Consider the following 20,949-nt stretch of genomic DNA (forward strand, 5'->3'; position numbering starts at 1 on the left):
TGGTTGTTTGTCAGGGGTTGCGCTTGGCCCCTTAGTTCCAGTGAAGGGAACTCTTAAACATTCTTTTTTTTAAAAACAAAACAAAAAACAAACATGTCATTCTTACCTCTTTGAGTGGCCCTGATCCTCCTCTTCTGGGGTTCCTCAGCGGTGCTCCTGGCTCCTCCTCTTCTCGAGTGCCCTGTCGGAGAAGCGCCCTCCCTGGGGGCACCCGTGTGGGTGCTCTCCCGTGTCCTGCTGCTGCGTTCATTGACACAGACAGCAGGACTCGGCTCCGCCCCCCCGGATCCCACGTCATTGGGTTTGATTAACAGCAGCGGGAGCCAATGGCTGCGCTGCTATCAATCTATCCAATCAGGACCCAAGACACCGGCTGGAGCAGGTGTGCTTGTCCCTGGCGCAAGAACAGTCGGGCTCAGGTAAGTAAAAGGGGGGCTCTGGGGGGCTGGTGCACTACAAGAGGTTTTTCATCTCAATGCATTGAGGTGGAAAACCATGAGGGTTTACAACCCCTTTAAGTCATCAACATACCAAGACATTTTGGACAATTCCATGCTCCCCTGGGAGCAGTTCGGTGATGACCCCTTCCTGTTCCAACATGACTGCACACCAGTGTACAAAGCAAGGTCCATAAAGACCCCAAACACACCTCCAAGACGACCACTGCCTTACTAAAGAATCTGAGGGTAAAGGTGATGGACTGGCCAAGCATGTCTCCAGACCTAAACCCTATTGAGCATCTGTGGGGCATCCTCAAACGGAAGGTGGAGGAGCGCAAGGTCTCTAACATCCACCAGCTCCGTGATGTGGTCATGGAGGAGGGGAAGAGGACTCCAGTGGCAAACTGTGAAGCTCTGGTGAACTGGTACTACTACTACTAGTACCACCACTGCTATTCTAATATTACTACTATGACAACTACTAATACTATTACTAATTCGAGTACTATTAAAACGAACAGTAGTACTGTTAACATTATGACTACTACTGCTGCTAATTCTACCATACTACTACTATAACCACGATTTATGTTCCTGCTACTACTGCTAATAATGTTACTATTACAGCAAAAACTAATACTAGTTCTGCTATTATATCTTCTACCACCATTACTATGCCAACTAGTACTATTGCTACTAATATTGTGGTGGTGATTAAAAAATATTGTGCTGAGACAATTATGTAGCCTCATTGTTGAGGGAGTTTTTGAAAATGCTAGTGGCCTGGCTCTTATGCTGATCCTTTTAGCTCTGACAGTTACAAATAAGGGTACTAATATAACTACAACCACTACTACTAATATAATATCTACTGTTACTACTAATTGTCTATGAGTGCAACCAATACTATTTCTATTACTACCACTACATCCAATACTTCTACTATCTTCTATGACTTCAACTACTTATATTCCTGTTACTACTACTAGTAATATTACTTCTATGGTAACTAATACTAGTGATGCTATACATCTACTATGCTATGTTGACTAAAACTAAAACTATTATTAAACGTTGTTTTTTTTGTTTTTTTTTCTGTACTGAGATAATTATGCAGCCTCTTGTTGAGGTCTTATACTTCTTTTAAATGCAAGTGGTCTGGCTGTCCTTCGGATCTTTTACTTCCTATACTTTTCGCTGTTTGATCAAAAACAATAGAGCAGATCAGGAGTTCTGACAGCAAACACGACATGATTGTACTAGGTCAGTGACTCAGCATGGCAGCCAGGAAAGTGGCATTTTCAGAATAAGCGGTTGGCGACGCCAGCCTTGTGTCAGCTCCTCCAGGAGAAGACCTCAGAATGTGAGCCGGCCATTCCCTGCTGACATTGTCAGCTCCAGATTAAGGAGATGATAAGCAAGGGGCCAAGTGTGAGTTTCCACCATTGGCCTGAAATGATAAAATCCCTATAAACTTTAATCTATGGTAGAGACTGATGTGAGTGGTTCAGTCCTTTCTGCCAGAGCTATATATATATATATATATATATATATATATATATATATATATATATATATATATATATATATATATATATATATACTCTACATAGGTATAATAAGACCAATAATAATAATAGTAAATATCACACACACACACATGCCTGGCTGAGGGAAGGGAGTTGGAGAGATAAGTGACACATTATTGCCTCCTCCTCCTCCCACATTACTTGATCCCCCCTCTCAGTTCCTGACACAAAGCTGCCTGGGACATCACAGTCACTGGGGCATTGCGGCTCACTAGAGTGGAAAATAGACTCTTTGTAGAGGAGGTGAGAGAACTGCCCCCTCCACAGGGGTTACATCAACTCTGCTAATTACTGGACACTAACCCCTGCCAAGCAGCCAGCCAGCCTGACAATGGATGCCACTGCAACAGAAGACTGTACCCCTACCTACTCTGACTGAGCCCCACTCTACACTGAGCAGTCTGCACCCCGCTCTACAGGAACTTAACCCCACTCTATACTCACTGCACCCCCCACTACACTGAGCTTTGCACCTCACTGTACAATGACTGCACCCAACTGTACACTGACTTCACTCCGCTATACACTGACTGCACTCCACTGTACACTGCACCCCACTTTACACTGGCTGCACCCCACATTACACTGAGCTTTGCACCCTACTGTACACTGACTTTACTCCACTATATACTGACTTCACTCCACTGTACACTGACTGCACTCCACTGTACACTGCACCCCACTTTACACTGGCTGCACCCCACATTACACTAAGCCTTGCACCCTACTGTACACTGACTTCGCTCCGCTATACACTGACTTCACTCCACTGTACACTGACTTTACTCCACTGTACACTGCACCCCACTTTACACTGACTGCACCCCACATTACACTGAGCAATGTGTACAGTGCACCCCAATGTACACTGATTTCACTCCTCTATACCATGACTTTACTCCACTGTACACTGACTGCACTCCACTGTACACTGCACCCCACTTTACACTGGCTGCACCCCACATTAAACTGAGCTTTGCACCCTACTGTACACTGACTTTACTCCACTATATACTGACTTCACTCCACTATACACTGACTTAACTCCACTATATACTGACTTCACTTCACTGTACACTGAATGCACTTCACTGTACACTGACTGCACTCTACTGTACACCGCACCCCACTTTACACTGGCTGCACCCCACATTACACTGAGCAATGTGTACAGTGCACCCCACTGTACACTGACTTCACTCCGCTATACACTGACTTCACCCCACTGTACACTGAATGCACTTCACTATACACTGACTGTACTCCACTGTACACTGACTGCACTTCACTGTACACCGCACCCCACTTTACACTGGCTGCACCCCACATTACACTGAGCAATGTGTACAGTGCACCCCACTGTACACTGACTTCACTCCGCTATACACTGACTTCACCCCACTGTACACTGAATGCACTTCACTATACACTGACTGTACTCCACTGTACACTGACTGCACTTCACTGTACACTGCACCCCACTTTACACGGGCTGCACCCCACATTACACTGAGCAATGTGTACAGTGCACCCCATTGTACACTGACTGCACTCCACTGTATGCTGACTGCACTTCATTGTGCACTGCACCCCACTTTACACTGACTGCACCCAACTTTACACTGAGCAATGTGTACAGTGCACCCTACTGTACACTGACTAAAACCCACTCTACACTCACTGCACCTCACTCTACACTGAGCATTGCACCCCGCTGTACACTGACTACACCCTACGGTATACTGGGCAGTGCACCCCACTCTACAATAACTGCACCCCACTTTACACTGACTGCACCCCACTCTACACTGACTGCATATCACTGTACACTGAGCACTGTGCCCCACTCTACACTGAACACTGACTGCACCCCACTTCACCCTGACTTCACCCCGATGTACACTGACTTCACTCCACTGTACACTGACTGCACTTCCATTTACACTGCACCCCACGCTACACTGAGTTTTGCACCCCACTGTACACTGAATTCACTACACTGTATGCTGACTGCACTACACTGTGCACTGCACCCCACTTTACACTGACTGCACCCCACAGTACACTGAGCAATGTGCACAGTACACCCTACTGTACACTAACTGAACCCCATTCTACACTCATTGCACCCCACTCTACACTGAGCATTGCACCCCACTCTACACTGAGCATTGCACCCCACTCTACACTGAGAATTGCACCCCACTCTACACTGACTACTCCCCAACCTACACTCACTACACCCTACCGTATACTGAGCAGTGCACCCCAATCTACAAAGACTGCACCCCACTTTACACTGACTGCACCCCACAGTACTCTGAGCAATGTGCACAGTACACCCTACTGTACATTGACTGAACCCCATTCTACACTCATTGCACCTCACTCTACACTGAGCATTCCACCCCAATCTACACTGAGCATTGCACCCCACTGTACACTGACTACTCCCCAACCTACACTCACTACACCCTACCGTATACTAAGCAGTGCACCCCAATCTACCATGACTGCACCCCACTTTACACTGACTGAACCCCACCTACACTGACTGCACCCCACAGTACACTGAACACTGCACCTCACTCTACACCGACTGCATATCACTGTACACTGAGCACTACGCCCCACTCTACACTGAACACTGACTGCACCCACTTCACCCTGACTGCACCCCACTGTACATTGAATACTGACTGCACCCCATTCCACCCTGACTGCACCCCACTCTACACTGAACACTGACTGCACCCCACACTACACTGAACACTGACTGCACCCCACACTACACTGACTGCACCCCACTCTACACTGAACACTGACTGCACCCCACACTACACTGAACACTGACTGCACCCCACACTACACTGAACACTGACTGCACCCCACTCTACACTGAACACTGACTGCACCCCACTCTACACTGAACACTGACTGCACCCCACTCTACACTGAACACTGACTGCACCCCACTCTACACTGAACACTGACTGCACCCCACAATACACCGCACACTGACTGCACCCCACTCTACACCGAACACTGACTGCACCCCACACTACACCGAACACTGACTGCACCCCACTCTACACCGAACACTGACTGCACCCCACTCTACACTGAACACTGACTGCACCCCACTCTACACTGAACACTGACTGCACCTCACTCTACACTGAACACTGACTGCACCCCACACTACACTGAACACTGACTGCACCCCACACTACACTGAACACTGACTGCACCCCACTCTACACTGAACACTGACTGCACCCCACGCTACACTGACTGAACCCCACTGTACACTGACTGCACCCCACTCCACGCTGACCGCACCCCATTGTACAGTGACTGCATGCCACTTTACCCTGAGTACTCGCTGCACCCCATCCTACACTAATCACTTAATGCACCCCACTATACACTGACCTCTGCCTGCACCCCACTATACACTGACCTCTGTCTGCACCCCACTATACACTGACCTCTGCCTGCACCCCACTATACACTGACCTCTGTCTGCACCCCACTATACACTGACCTCTGCCTGCACCCCACTATACACTGATCACAGCACTAGACTGTACAATGAGCACTGCCTGCACCCCACTGTACACAGCTGGGACCCGGTCGATCTTATTGTCGGCCCCCCTCCTATCACATTGCATTGTACAGAATTCCATCTATGATTCTCAGTGAAGACCACAGCGGAAACTTCAAGAGCCTGGACACCCCCACCTCTCAGTCAGCTCAGCTCCTTCCATCCTTACATCTTCCCTTATAAATATCACAGACAAGTAGAATGACCCCCCAGCACCCCCCTGGGTACACTGAGGTGGGGGTGGTAATTACAGATCATCAGCAGGCTGGGGGGGTCAGATCACGTGACTGGATGGTCCCCTCTTGCAGCACATGATAAGAGCACCGCATCCATCCTGCAAAGGGTTAATAGAGAGGGAGGCTGGGCCCCCAGGTCATGCATAATTCATGAAGTGGGCGGGGCAGCAGTCACCCAGACGCCTTGCAGCCCTCCTCTGCCTCTCAGATCAGTTGGTAGTGTTCAGGTAAGGGGCAGCCAGAGAGCAGGCGAGGATCTGGTGACTCCCCCCTCCCTTCCCATCCAGGAGGATCCCCAGGTGCATGGAGCAGGGAGCCAGAGCTGAGCCTTAGCCCTTGTGCCAGGGGGGCAGAGGAAAGGAGAAGAAGGCCAGTGTGCCCAACAGCACCATGTTCCAGCCAGCAGGCAAGCGCTGCTTCACCATTGAATCCTTAGTGGCCAAGGACACCCAGCAACACCTGAGCCCAGAAGAGCCCCTCCGACCTACCGCCCTGCCCTACCCCACCTCCACCACTGAAGCCTTTGTCACTGGCTTCCCCAACCCAGCCGGCAGATCCCTCTACCCCAACCCTGAACTGGTCTTCCCAGAGGCTGTCAGCCACCCTTCCCTGACTATGCACCCCCACCAGCATTTACAGCACCCCCACTCCTTCTTCGGAGCCCAGCACAGGGACCCCCTCAACTTCTACCCCTGGGTGCTGAGGAACAGGTTCTTCGGCCACAGGTTCCAAGGTAAGCCCAACTGGCATTGTGCGTGGATGGTCTGCAACTGGCATTGTGCATGGATGGTCTGCAACTGGCATTTATTGTGCATGGATGGTCTGCAACTGGCATTGTGCATGGATGGTCTGCAACTGGCATTGTGCATGGATGGTCTGCAACTGGCATTGTGCATGGATGGTCTGCAGCTGGTACTGGCTAAGTTGTGAGTGTAGACGACTTTCACCCCGACTCTCAACCTACTGACACTCTGCCTGTACTAGGGTGTTCACATTTCTCCTGTACAGCCTATACTGACACTTAAACTTTATTATATACTGCTGGAATTACCAGAACCTACCTCAGACAGCTTAGAGAGCTACCCACAGACTACCTACTGTCTACACATTATATATTCTGATACTTCTATTAAAGCGGCCGATTTTATGTAGATGGTTATATTTTTTCCTATACAACGTATAGTGACCCAAAAACTCCATACCAGTCCTTCTCAGCCAGGGTTCCTCCAGAGGTTCCTTGAAAAGAGAACCATGGTAGATAGATCTCCTGCCTACTGACCACCAATGTAAAGGGGGGCCGTTTTCACCGTTTCTTTTCTGAGCATTGTTACTCATTTAATTTTATTAATAAGATTATAAGGAAAGACCATTTTCATTCTTCCTATTTAAAACTCTGAAAAACCTTCTGTACTATGAGATGATGGTCTGATAGTTATGGGGTTCCCTGAGACCTGGGGTATACTCTTACTATAATTACCATAACTTTCTACGTGTAGGTACATATGTCATGCTGTATAGGTTAGAGTAGGGTTTCTCAGCCAGGGTTCCTCCAGAGGTTGCTATAGGGGTTCCATGAGCAATGAGCAGTTTTTGCCTCTCAGATAAGTTCCCACTGACACCAATGATCTTTTTGGCTATCTACAAGGAGGTAATTCTTCCCAATGACCATAGTTATAAGGAGCATTCTTCCCTATGACCATCACACTAATGTATCATGAGTTGTAGATAAAGTAATTTTTAGCAGGGGTTCCCCGAGGCCAGAAAGTAATTTCAAGGGTTCCTCTGTGTTGAAAAGGTTGAGAAAGGCTGCGTTAGAGTGACACTAAAGTATGCCAGCCTTCCTCAACCACCAGAGGTTTCTAGGGGTTCCTTGAGAGGAGAACATTGGCAAATTGATCCACTGTCTACCGACCACCAATGTAGGGGACACTACAGTTTGTCACTGTTTCTTTTCTGGACATTATTATGTTTCATTTTATAAGTATATAGGAAACAAACTCTTCATCCTTTTTATTTAAAACTCTCTACAACCTACCGATTGGCAGATTGATCCCCTGCCCACCGACCATCAACGTAGGGGAACACCAGTTTTCACTCTTTCTTTTGTGGACATTATTATTTGTTTCATTTTGTGATTATTTAAGAAACTCATTCTTTGTTGTCTTTATTTAAAACTTTCCACAACCCACTGATCACACTGATTTACCAGGAGCAGTAGTGGGATCATGTGGGTTTCCTGAGACCTAAAAAATATTTCCTCCATGGCAAAAATAAATAAATAAATACATGTTGAGAAAGGCTATTAATATATACTGCTATTAATTACCAGAACCTGTCACATTTTTAGTTATATTTCCTCTTGTACAACTCACAGTGACCCACAAACTCCAGCATATACCAGCTTTTCCCAACCAGGGTTCCTTCCTAGATTTCCAGGGGATCCTTTAGATGAAGACATTGGTAGATCGATCTCCTGCCTAATGACCACTTATGTAAAGGGGACACTACAATTGCCACTCTTTCTTTTTCTGGTCTTTATTATCCATTTTATGATAAAAATGACCCCCATTCTTTTATCTACAACTCTGAACAACCTACTGATCAAACATGATCACTAGATCTGATAATTTTAATGGGGATCCCTGAGACCATGAAAACTATTAAGGTTCCTCTATGAGAGAGAGAGACTGATATATATATACTGCTTTAATTCCTAGAACCTGTCACATTTATGCAGATATAGTTATACTTACTTCTGTACAGCTTAGAGAGACCCACAGAACTATTGTCTAAAATTTTTTCTGATACTTCAAAGCTGCCACAGAGTTATTATACTTTACATATAGTGACCCACATACTCTATCATATATATTGTTATATCTACTAGAAGCTGCCACATTTATGTAGCTCTAGCTCTAGTGATATTTCTACTTATAGTGATCCACAAACTCAATTACTCAATTATATATTGTTATATCTAGTAGAAGCTGCCACATTTATGTGGCCCTAGCTGTAGTGACATTTCTACTTTATAGCTTATAGTGACCCACAAATTCAATTACTCAATTATATATTGTTATAGCTACTAGAAGCTGTCAAAATTATGTAGTTATATTTCCTCCTGAGAGAGAACCACAAACTATCTACTGTCTAAGATTAAGTACTGATATCAAAGCTGCTAGATTTATGTACATAGGTTTATGTTTTCTCCTATGCAAAATAAAAAAAGTCTCATAATAATCACATGTCTATATTATAGGAGAATCTGCCAAAATGTACGTAGTTATTTGCTTTCATTGACAGCTTATGGTAACCCACAAACCACTCTGCCTTCATTATATACTGATATTTACTATAAGCTGCCAGATTTATGTAGATAGGTTTTTGTTTTCTCCTATATGGTTTATAGTCTTATATGAAATATGTATATAATATACACTATTATATATAATGTAAACTGCCAAACTGTAGTTATTTCTTTTTTTATCATATTCAGCTTATGGTGACCTACAAACTACCCTGCCTTCACGATATACTAATATTTACCTAAGCAGCGAGAATTGTATATATATATCTATATCTATAGATATATATATCTATAGATATAGATATATATATCTATATCTATATCTATATATAGATATAGATCTATATAGATCTATATATCTATAAATATATATATATATATATATATATATATATATATATATATATATATATATATATATATATATATATATATATATATATATATATATAGAGCATATGCATATAGCATATATCTATATTATACATAGAGCATATATATATATATATATATATATATATATATATATATATATATATATATATATATATATATATATATATATTATATAAGTTTTGACGTATATATAAGTTTTGACATTTTGCTAGCTATCACAAAATATAACTACTAAACATCGTGCAGCTACTATTATCATAAAAAAACTATATATAGATATATATATCTATAGATAGATAGATATCTATCTATAGATATATAGATCTATCTATCTATAGATAGATAGATCTATATATCTATAGATCTATCTATCTATCTATATATATATATATATATATATATATAGATAGATAGATATCTATCTATATATCTATCTATATATATATATATATATATATATATATATATATATATATATATATATATATATATATATATATATATGTATATATATATATATATATATATATTTATTTTTATATATATTAAGTGCTCTGCAACTTCGACCGACCTACAAACTACTACATCTGATGATCTTACTGCAAAAAGTCAACTTCATTTAAACACATATATATAATTTCTCCAGTACAGTTTATAAGCAGTTTAAGAAGCTTCTAGATTTACGATTTCTGCTATACAACTAATTATAGAGCCCCACAAACTGCTCACTTCCTACATTATATACTAAAAACATAAATTACTAAAAACAGATAAATGTGTTTACAGAAAGGTTTTTATTTATTCATCTACACCTTATACACTTCTTTATAATAATGAACGCCGAAACAAATATGTATAGATATGTTTTCTCATTTATAGCTTATAGTGAATATTTATTATGCATTCTATTTATAACATTATGCATTATATATATATATATATATATATATATATATATATATATATATATATATATATATATATATATATATAATGGAAGCTGGCACATATGTGGATGTATTTCTTTTTTTTCTATATATAGCTCCATCCATATATATATATATATATATATATATATATATATATATATATATATATATATAGCAATCACGTCTATGATTTGCTACCCTGATATCTTCCTATATCTACCAGAACATATACTTTTTATACCCTCTATAGAAATATATACAGAAATATATACAGCTGTATTCCCTTATATCTGCTGCATTGTTAAACTTCGGTGCTCAGTAGAGTAGGAGAACTGATACATCAATTAATCTGATATATAGATATAGATATATATAGAAAAAAAGTATCAGAAAAAAATTTACACAATAGTTCTGTGGGTCTTTCTAGATATAGATAGATAGATAGATAGATAGATAGATAGATAGATAGATAGATAGATAGATAGATAGATAGATAGATCTCTCTCTCTATATATATATATCAGATTAATTGATGTATCAGTATCAGTTCAGTTCTAATTAATAAATTACGTTTTCTAAAAGACCTATGTCAACAAACTTCTATGTATTGTTTATCTGAAAATTTTATCTACTAGAATACATTATATAATTTCATTGACACACACTGCTCAATCCTATATGTCTATGGGGGGGGGGGGGGGGGGGGGGGTGGTATTTATAAAGCAGCCAATCTGGCATTCAGCAAACATTCAATGCAGGGGAATCCTTCTGGCCCATGTGTTTTAAATGACAATGATTCAATACCAGCAAATGCTTGGTATATTTTTCTGTGACATGCAGAGATTCACTGTGCCCTGTTTATATATATATATATATATATCTCACCAGGGTTCAGTCTGTGTGCCTGTGCCCCATATCCCCATACAGTATCTCCTGTTACATAGAAGGACATCCACAGTCTGATAACCATTTTCTAGCGATATACAGTATAAGCAGTCACTCTTTATTATTATAATGCTCCTATATATGTTTATATCCACTAATTATTATATACTTCTCTGTCTCCCAGAAACGTTACAGAACTCTTTATATATACTATGCATACTCTTGCTTTGGTGTTCCATATGTTGCAACAAAATAATCTCTGTGTTCACATATTGCTGTATGTACATGATGAATAGATATTGTATGGGGAGACACTGATGGGAGCCCTAAGGACCCCCCTCTTCTCTTCTGTTAAGGGAAGTGGATGTTCCCTGAGAACGGTTCTCCTTTTCCCAGTGACTGCTCACCAGTTCCTCCATACTGGATATGGCTCAGATCCCTCTGCCCTCCCTACCCGTACCCCCCATGGACTTTCCCAGGGAGCCATAGCGAGGAATTCCTAATGATTGATATAAGTGTTCTCCTGTACATGTACAGCTATATACTACAGACACTATTTCTGTACACTGCATGTAATCATTACACATTGTCATATAGTGGAACAGGATAGACAGGTCTGCTTACATATCCTCCTGTACTTATATATTACCCTATCCATTGTATCCACTTTCCTACTCCCTACTACACTACTACTACTATATACTGTACACTTACCACTACATACAGTATGTTATACACTAACCATTACTTTACTTTACATTACTATCATACTGTAAGCTCACCATTACCTGCTGTATAATACACTCACATTTATATATTGTATCATGTAAACTACCCATTATATATTGTATACTATAACTTTTACTGTATACTGTACACTCACCATTATATACCATTTACCGTGCACTTACCATTATATACCATATACTGTACACTCACTTTAACCTACTATATACTGCTCACTCATCATTATATATTGTAAATTGTGCACTCGCCATTGTTTAATGTATACTGCATACAATCACCAATACATACTATATACTGTATACTCACCATTATATATTGTATGCACACATTATTACATATTATACACTTACCATTATATATTATATATTGTACAATCATCATTATAGATTGTATGCTGCAAACTCAGCATTATATACTGTATACTATACACTCATTATTACTTACTGTTTATTGTTCACTCACCATTATATGCTATATATTGTACACTCACGATGACATATATACTGTACACTCACTATTGCATTCTATATATTGTACACTCACCGTTACATACTTTATACTGTACACTCACTATTACATACTATATACTGTGTACACTCACTATTACATGCTATATATTGTACACTCACCATTACATACTGTATGCTCACTATTACATACTATATACTATACACTCACGATTACATACTGTACACCATGACATAATTTATATTGTACACTCATCAATACATGCTATATACTGTACACTCACTGTTATATACAGTACTTTGTATACTCACTATTACATGCTATATACCGTACATGTACCATTATATATTGTATGTTGTGCACTCACCAGTACATACTGTATATTCTACAATATTCGCCATTACATGCTGCTATACCTCTGTATCTACAGGCGATGTATAATCAAATAGAGCCACAGACCATAATGCAAAGACACTCAAAAGCAAATCAAAAGATAAATGCTAGAAATGCTATGCTATATACTATACGAATCTATACTATACTGTAGCAAACTATAATATACTAAATCTACTATAAAATGTTATATGCTAGAAGTAAGGGAGAGAGTGAGAAAGAGAGAGAGATGAAAGGAGAGAGAGATAGAGATTTGTATTATACATATCTGTATAATAGCAGCATATACTTATACTGCTGTTTGTTGGGATGTCTGTGTAGTCTTTGACATAACTATACATATACATCCTCTGTTTGTATCCTCTATGTTTCATGTATACATGAATATTCTAATATACTCAGACACTCTTCTGCATGAACTATCATCAGTACACCGCAGATAGACACATCCACCTATCTATCACCAGTACACACACACTGCTGGATGAACAACACAGATCACTGCAACCTACATATGTATTTTCCATATACTTACTATACAGGTGGATGTTATCTGTCATGTGTATTTCCAGGGACATCTTACTGACCTGTGTATATGTCTGTATGTCTGACACCATGCCTTCCCTCTGAGGTCCAGTCATGTCTGCCAGGACAATCATCCCTTGTTTGATACACAGGAAATAAAAATGAGAAATGCTGATCTGCCAGCCATAGAAGTGTTTAGATTGTTTCAGAAGGATGTCAGGAGTTAAGAGTTTTCCAGAACTACAACTCCTGACATGGCTCCCGGAGACCCGCTAAGCTCTCCAGTTCTTTCTGTTATCAAATATATTAAACACAGAGGTGACTTCTTTAGTACTGTTCAGGTAAAAAAAATAAAAATAAATAAAAAACACCCAAAAACAACAAACAGTCAGACGGGAAAACAAAAAACAATCAAAAGAAACCCCAGACACGTTTTATCTTAAATATATATATATATAAAATGTTATTTATTTATTTATTTATGTGTGTGTGTATAAACATACAATAGATTGCAACACAAACAAAAGGAGAAAAACAATACAAATATGCAACACAGTTAGATCATTGGTTATAACTACCTGCTGAAAGGAAAGGAAGAGATAAAGGAAGGAGGGAAGGAAAGAAGAAAGGAAAGGAAGGAAGGAAGGAAGGAAGGAAAGGAAGAGATAAAGGAAGGAAGGAAGGAAAGAAGAAAGGAAAGGAAGAGAGAAAGAGAGAAAGGAAGGAAGGAAGGAGGGAAGGAAGGAAGGAAGGAAGGAAGGAAGGGAACGGAAGAAAGAGAGAAAGGAAGGAAGGATGGAAGGAAAGAGATAAAGGAAGGAAGGGAAAGAAAGAGAGAAAGGAAGGAAGGAAGAAAGGAAGGAAGGAAGGAAGGAAGGAAGGAAGGAAGGAAGAAAGGAAGGAAGGAAGGAAGGAAGGGAAAGGAAAGGAAGGAAAGAAAGGAAGAGAGAAAGGGAGGAAGGAAGGAAGAGAGAGAGTGAGAGAGAATAAGGAAGGAAGGAAGGAAGGAAGGAAGGAAGGAAGGAAGGAAGGAAGGAAGGAAGGAAGGAAGGAAAAAAGAAAGAGAGAGAGAGAAAGAGAAAGGAAGGAAGGAGGGAAGGAAGGAAAAAAAGAAAGTGAGAGAAATAAAGAGGGAAAGAAAGAAAGAAAGAAAGAAATGAGGGAAGGAAGGAAGAAAAAAGAGAGCGAGGAAGGAAGGAAGGACTGAAGGAAGAAAGAGTGAGAGAAAGAAACAGAGAAAGAGGAAGGAAGGAAGGAAGAAAGTGAGATAGAGAAAGAAAGAAAGAACTCAGTGACCCCAGTGAGGTCCAGGGTCACAGCCCACGGCTCTGTTGGGCTGTACTCTCCTCTTGTATTGATAGATTATTGCGCTTTGTATACTCTCCTCTCTAGTGAAAAATCGGTGCGATTTGTTTGCGACAGAAATTAGTCTGCCTTGAAACGTTTCGCTGAGAACTAACGTGCCCTGTGCTTTCTCGTGGTTTTCAGAAAAAATGTATCGACGTCTATTCATTTCATCAAAATGGCAAACAAACGTGATTGGTGTAAGATTATTTTATTTATTTCACTTCGCATGATAAATGACATGATAAAAAAAAAATCTGAATGAGAGTCAGTTAAAGGGACCGGCTCCAGACTATAGAAAGGGAAGCAGTGGGAGGATGGAAGGAGGATTACTGAAGGGGAGAATCGTTCTTCTGGGTTTTATGAATGTTACATACATATGAATACATATATATATATATATATATATATATATATATATATAGTATACAGTGTATCTCAATGTCTCTAAATACCATTCAGAATAAAAACATAGCTTTAGTTCAGTTTTCTTTTCTAAAATGATAATTTAACTAGAAAAGATCTCATTTATTTCATGTGATAGAATGAGTTGTAAATTAGGAAGGGTTCATAAATGAAGTCACAAGGTAACTAGAACAAGTGCTACAATTGTATAATAATATTATTGTTTTTATTACTATAAGTATGTTTTTCTTTTTGTGAAACATTTGTATACATTTTGGGCAATGGGCGTAGAAACCTGGAGCTGGCCCTGGAATTACTGTTGTTAAACCCAAAAGCTTATCAGGTGATCAGACCAGTTAGTCTATTGTTTTTCAACAGACCAAGCTCCCCTGAAGATGTAGCAGTTAGATGGTTGAGACAAACCATTTATCACTGACTTGCGATGACCAGCTTTTATTTATTTATGTAAAACCTTTATCCCAAAAAGGGGGAAAAAAAAACTGTTGCTGTAACTGCTTATAAAGTGTGAGCTGGAATTCGACTTTACCCCCCCCCCTTTTCATCCAGAGTGGGGGGCTCTAATACAGAAGACGTGTTACTGGCCAGATCAGCAGGTGAAAACAGAGGGAAAAAAAAAAAACAAATGCAGCCACCAGATCTAATGATTTGTAAGCTGCAATATATTACATTTTTTAAAGTTTTGGGTTTAATAACACCTGAAATAAAACTGAATTCACATTTAGAAAACAAACTGTGGGCAGTTGGGTTTGAAATAAGACTGAAGCTAGGTGTACAGTTAGGTGCGGAATAATAAGGATAGAGGGGGGGTCTGAAGGCAGGTGTGGAATAGAAATGGGGATGGATCTGGATAAGGTGTGAAGTCAGGTTTGGGGGGGGGGGGGAGCAAACATTTATGGGGGCAGTTGGTGACAGTACAATCGTTCCTCCGCACTGTAATGTAAAGGGGCACTGTGATATAAAGGAGACTGCACTGTAAAGGGGCACTGTGATATAAAGGGGACTGCACTGTAAAGGGGCACTGTGATATAAAGGAGACTGCACTGTAAAGGGGCACTGTGATATAAAGGCGACTGCACTGTAAAGGGGCACTGTGATATAAAGGCGACTGCACTGTAAAGGGGCACTGTGATATAAAGGAGACTGCACTGTAAAGGGGCACTGTGATATAAAGGAGACTGCACTGTAAAGGGGCACTGTGATATAAAGGCGACTGCACTGTAAAGGGGCACTGTGATATAAAGGAGACTGCACTGTAAAGGGGCACTGTGATATAAAGGCGACTGCACTGTAAAGGGGCACTGTGATATAAAGGAGACTGCACTGTAAAGGGGCACTGTGATATAAAGGAGACTGCACTGTAAAGGGGCACTGTGATATAAAGGCGACTGCACTGTAAAGGGGCACTGTGATATAAAGGAGACTGCACTGTAAAGGGGCACTGTGATATAAAGGTGACTGCACTGTAAAGGGGCACTGTGATATAAAGGGGACTGAACTGTAAAGGGGCACTGTGATATAAAGGGGACTGAACTGTAAAGGGGCACTGTGATATAAAGGGGACTGAACTGTAAAGGGGCACTGTGATATAAAGGGGACTGAACTGTAAAGGGGCACTGTGATATAAAGGGGACTGAACTGTAAAGGGGCACTGTGATATAAAGGGGACTGAACTGTAAAGGCGCACTGTGATATAAAGGGGACTGAACTGTAAAGGGGCACTGTGATATAAAGGGGACTGAACTGTAAAGGGGCACTGTGATATAAAGGGGACTGAACTGTAAAGGGGCACTGTGATATAAAGGGGACTGAACTGTAAAGGGGCACTGTGATATAAAGGGGACTGCACTGTAAAGGCGCACTGTGATATAAAGGGGACTGTACTGTAAAGGGGCAGTCCCCTTTATATCAGAGTGCCCCTTTACATTACAGTGCCCCTAGAAATCACAGCCCCCATCACAGTGCCCCTTGCAGTCTTGCCTGCCCCCTTTTCTCTCCAATCACAGTGCCCCTTTTATTCTCTGCCTTCCCTGCACCTTTGGCAGGGCAGAGGCAGGATTCAGTCTGTGTGTCTTCTCCAGGGTCTTCCGCCCCACCAACAATGTCATCCTATCAGCAGGGCAGGGGGTGGGAGAAGCTGCAGATCTGGATCGTATTAACAAAGTGGGTGATTACACGCTTGTTAATATGAAAAGCTTTCTGCTCTCTGTGGAGATCTCCAATTCCTCCCACCTTAACATCCTTGGTGGGTGGGAGAGCCGAGAGAGGAGACGCATAACGGAAGGTGACTGGTGACCACAGTCTGTGTTAGCTCTGTCTGGACCGAGGTCGCTGCTTTCCTTCCGCTGTGCAGCCTGGTCATCAGCAGCCCCCTCTTGTTAAGACATGTGGTCTGCCCCGCCGGGCGAATGCCCGGTGTGCCTTTTGGCCAGTCCAGGCCTGCGAGAGATGGTCGGAGACATTGGATATAACACAAGAGATGGTCAGAGACTGCAGACGTGATACAGGAGAAGGCCGGAGATTGCCGACACGGTGCAGGAGATGGTCAGAGCTTGTAAATGTGCTATAGGAGTTGTTGGAGACTGAGGACAGGCTTCAGCAGGCAGTCCTAGAATGGAGAAATATTACATGAGAATGCTATAACAGGGCAATAGGGAAACACAGATTGGTGCCTACACGGGCCCCAAGGGCTGCACAAAAAGTGCCAATTGGCTGCAGGTTGGGCACCAGGACTCTAGAGGTAAGGTCTGGAATAAGGCTGGTGTAAGGTCTGGAGTCAGGTCTAGGACAGGGATAAGGATGGGTAAGGAAAAGGGCTGAAGACAGGTCTTAAGTCAGGTCTGGAATAGTGATAAGGTTGGGTCTGGCGTAAGGCTGGTGTGAGGTCTTGAGTCAGGTCAGTGTAGGGATAATGTTGGGTCTGGAATAAGGCTGATGTCAGATCTGTAATAGGGATGAGGTCAGATTTTGGCTTCTATATGAGGTAAGGCTGGAGTCACATCCGGAGTTAAGGTCTGGAGTTGTGTTTGAATTAAGACTAGAGAGAAAGTTTGAATTTAGGTCTGGAATAAGGTTGCGGGCAGGTCAGACGTTAGGTATGAAACAGAGATAAGGTCAGTTCTGGAGTTATGAATGGAGGAATACTAATATCATCCCTGGAGTTAGGTCTAGAAAAAAAAAAGCTGAGGTGAGAACTAAAGTTAGGTCTGGAACAAAGTGAGGGTTAGGTCTGGAATAGGGATAAGGTGAGGTCTTTAGTTAGATTTGGAATAGGGCTGTGTCAGGTGTGGAAGTAGGTCTGGAAAGTTGGGGTAAGTTCTGGAGTTAGATCAAAAAATAGGGATATGGCTGGGTCTGGAATTAGGTTTGGATTAGGAATGAGGTCAGAGTAAAGCTGAGGTCAAGTGTGGAGGTTAATCTGGAGTAAGAAATTAAGTCAAGTCAGGAATTAGGTTTGGAACAGGGCTGAGTCAAGTCTTGCATAAGGCTGGGATCGGGTATGGAATAAGAATGAGGTCAAGTATGGAATAGCACCAGGGTCAGGTCTGGAATAGCACCAGGGTCATGTCTGGAAAAAGACAGACGTCAGATCTGGAATAAGACCAGAGTCAGGCCTAAAATAAGGCTAGACTCAGGTCTTTAAAAGGATCAAGGTCAGTTCTAGAATAAGACCAAAGTTATAACCCTCTCTTACACTATCCAAAATTAAAAAAAGTTATGCTTTCAATTCTACGGAAAAGGACCAGGGTCAAGTCTGTAACAAGGTGGAGGGTTACATCTGAAATAGGACCAGGATCAAGCCAGGATCCTATTTCAGACATGTCTGGAATATGATCCAGGCCAGGTCTGGAATAGAGCCCAGGCCAGGTCTGGAATAGAACCAGGAACAGGTCTAGAATAGGACCTTGACTGGTCTGGAATTGAACCAGGGACAGTTTTGGAACAGGACCCAGGGCAGGTCTAAAATAGGACCAGGGGCAGGTCTAGGGATAATACCAGGGACAGGCCTGGGATAGGACCAGGGGCAGATCTAGAATAGGACCCCAGGCAGGTCTGGGATAGAACCAGGGATAGGTCTGGGATAGGACAAGGCACAGATCTGAGATAGGACCAGGGGCAGGTCTGGGAAAGGACTGGGGACAGTCCTTTTAGTTTTGGAACAGGACCCAGGGCAGGTCTAAAATAGGACCAGGGACAGGTTTAGGGATAATACTAGGGACAGGTCTGGGATAGGACCAGGGACAGGTTTAGAATAGGACCAGGTATAGGTCTGGGATAGGAGCAGGGACAGATACAGGATAGGACCCCAGACAGGTCTGGGATAGAACCAGGTACAGGTCTGGGATAGGACAAGGCACAGATCTGAGATAGGACCAGGGGCAGGTCTGGGAAAGGACTGGGGACAGGTCTGGGATAGGACCAGGGACAGGTTTGGGATAGGACCAGTGACAGGTCTAAAAGAGGACTAGGGACAGGTCTAGAATAGGACCAGGGATAGGTCTGGGATAGGACCAGGGATAGGTCTGGGATAGGACCAGGGACAGGTTTGAGATAGGACCAGGGACAGGTCTAGAATAGGACCAGGGAGAGGTCTGCGATAGGACCAGGAACAGATCTAAAATAGGACCCCAGACAGGTCTGGGATAGGACCAGGGACAGGTCTGGCATAGGACAACGGGCAGATCTAGAATAGGACCCCGGACAGGTCTGGGATAGGACCAGGGACAGGTCTGGGGTAGGACCAAGGGCAGATCTAGAATAGGACCCCAGACAGGTCTAAAATAGGACCAGGGACAGGTCTGGGATAGGACCAGGGACAGCTTTAAGGTAAAGCTGAGTTAAAATGTGGAATTAGATTAAGAACATGCTGACAGAAGTTAGTAACAGACCAGAGCTGGGACCAGTAGAGGTGAGTTGTATTGGGAGTAAGGTTCAGGCCTGGTATGGAATCAGGCTGAGAGGAGGGCTGAGGTCAGGCTTGGAATGGTGGGAGGAATTTGGCTCAGGGGGTCAGGTACATGATTTGTACATCATGGTGACAATATTAGTGCTGCCTCCTCACCTTCCCCCTCCTCATTATCGGCCTAGAAATGCAAATCCCCTGGCTGATTTCTGTGTGCACTATAGAGCAGCCATCATCAAAGAGCAGCATTGTTCAGAGGGAGGGGGGGGGACCCCCAACCCTTATCTCCCTCCCCACCATGCCTCCTGCATCACTCTGCGCCAATGCCACTCCAAGCGCTAAATGTGACCCCCCAACAACCCCCCCCCCAGCGCCAGGCACAGCGCTAATTTCAGCTAATAACACTGCTGTGCCCAGGATGTCTGCATGACCACCATTACTATCATCATTATTAGGAACATGGTGCGACTTATTAACATTATAATACTACTGACCACAGTACACAGAATGGGAGCACAGCCATAAGACTTATTATTATTATTTAATATAATTATCATTAATTATTATATTACTTATTATTATTATTATTATTATTATTATTATTATTATTATTATTACATCACATTAAAATAATGACATTGAATTATTTGAATTATTTCCTTTTGATTTCAATTTATACATTTCTTTATGTGAAGTGGAGAACTGCCTATTGTTCATTTACAGACTTAATTTTATATATATATATATACAAATTAAT

At 42.0% G+C, this 20,949-nt stretch overlaps 1 protein-coding gene across 1 annotated transcript in view; it reads left to right on the plus strand.

The window, feature by feature from the left end:
- The first annotated feature begins 6,218 nt into the window (after nucleotides 1–6,218).
- The window catches only part of EMX1 (empty spiracles homeobox 1), an 88,940-nt gene continuing 74,209 nt past the window's right edge, over nucleotides 6,219–20,949 (plus strand). The window contains exon 1 of the mRNA XM_073612318.1: nucleotides 6,219–6,605. Within this exon, the coding sequence (XP_073468419.1) occupies nucleotides 6,263–6,605 (343 nt within the window). The 5' untranslated portion in view covers nucleotides 6,219–6,262. The remainder of the gene's footprint in view (nucleotides 6,606–20,949) is intronic.

This window comes from Aquarana catesbeiana, linkage group LG01 (genome assembly GCF_042186555.1).
Source record: "Aquarana catesbeiana isolate 2022-GZ linkage group LG01, ASM4218655v1, whole genome shotgun sequence".
Lineage (NCBI taxonomy): Eukaryota > Metazoa > Chordata > Amphibia > Anura > Ranidae > Aquarana > Aquarana catesbeiana.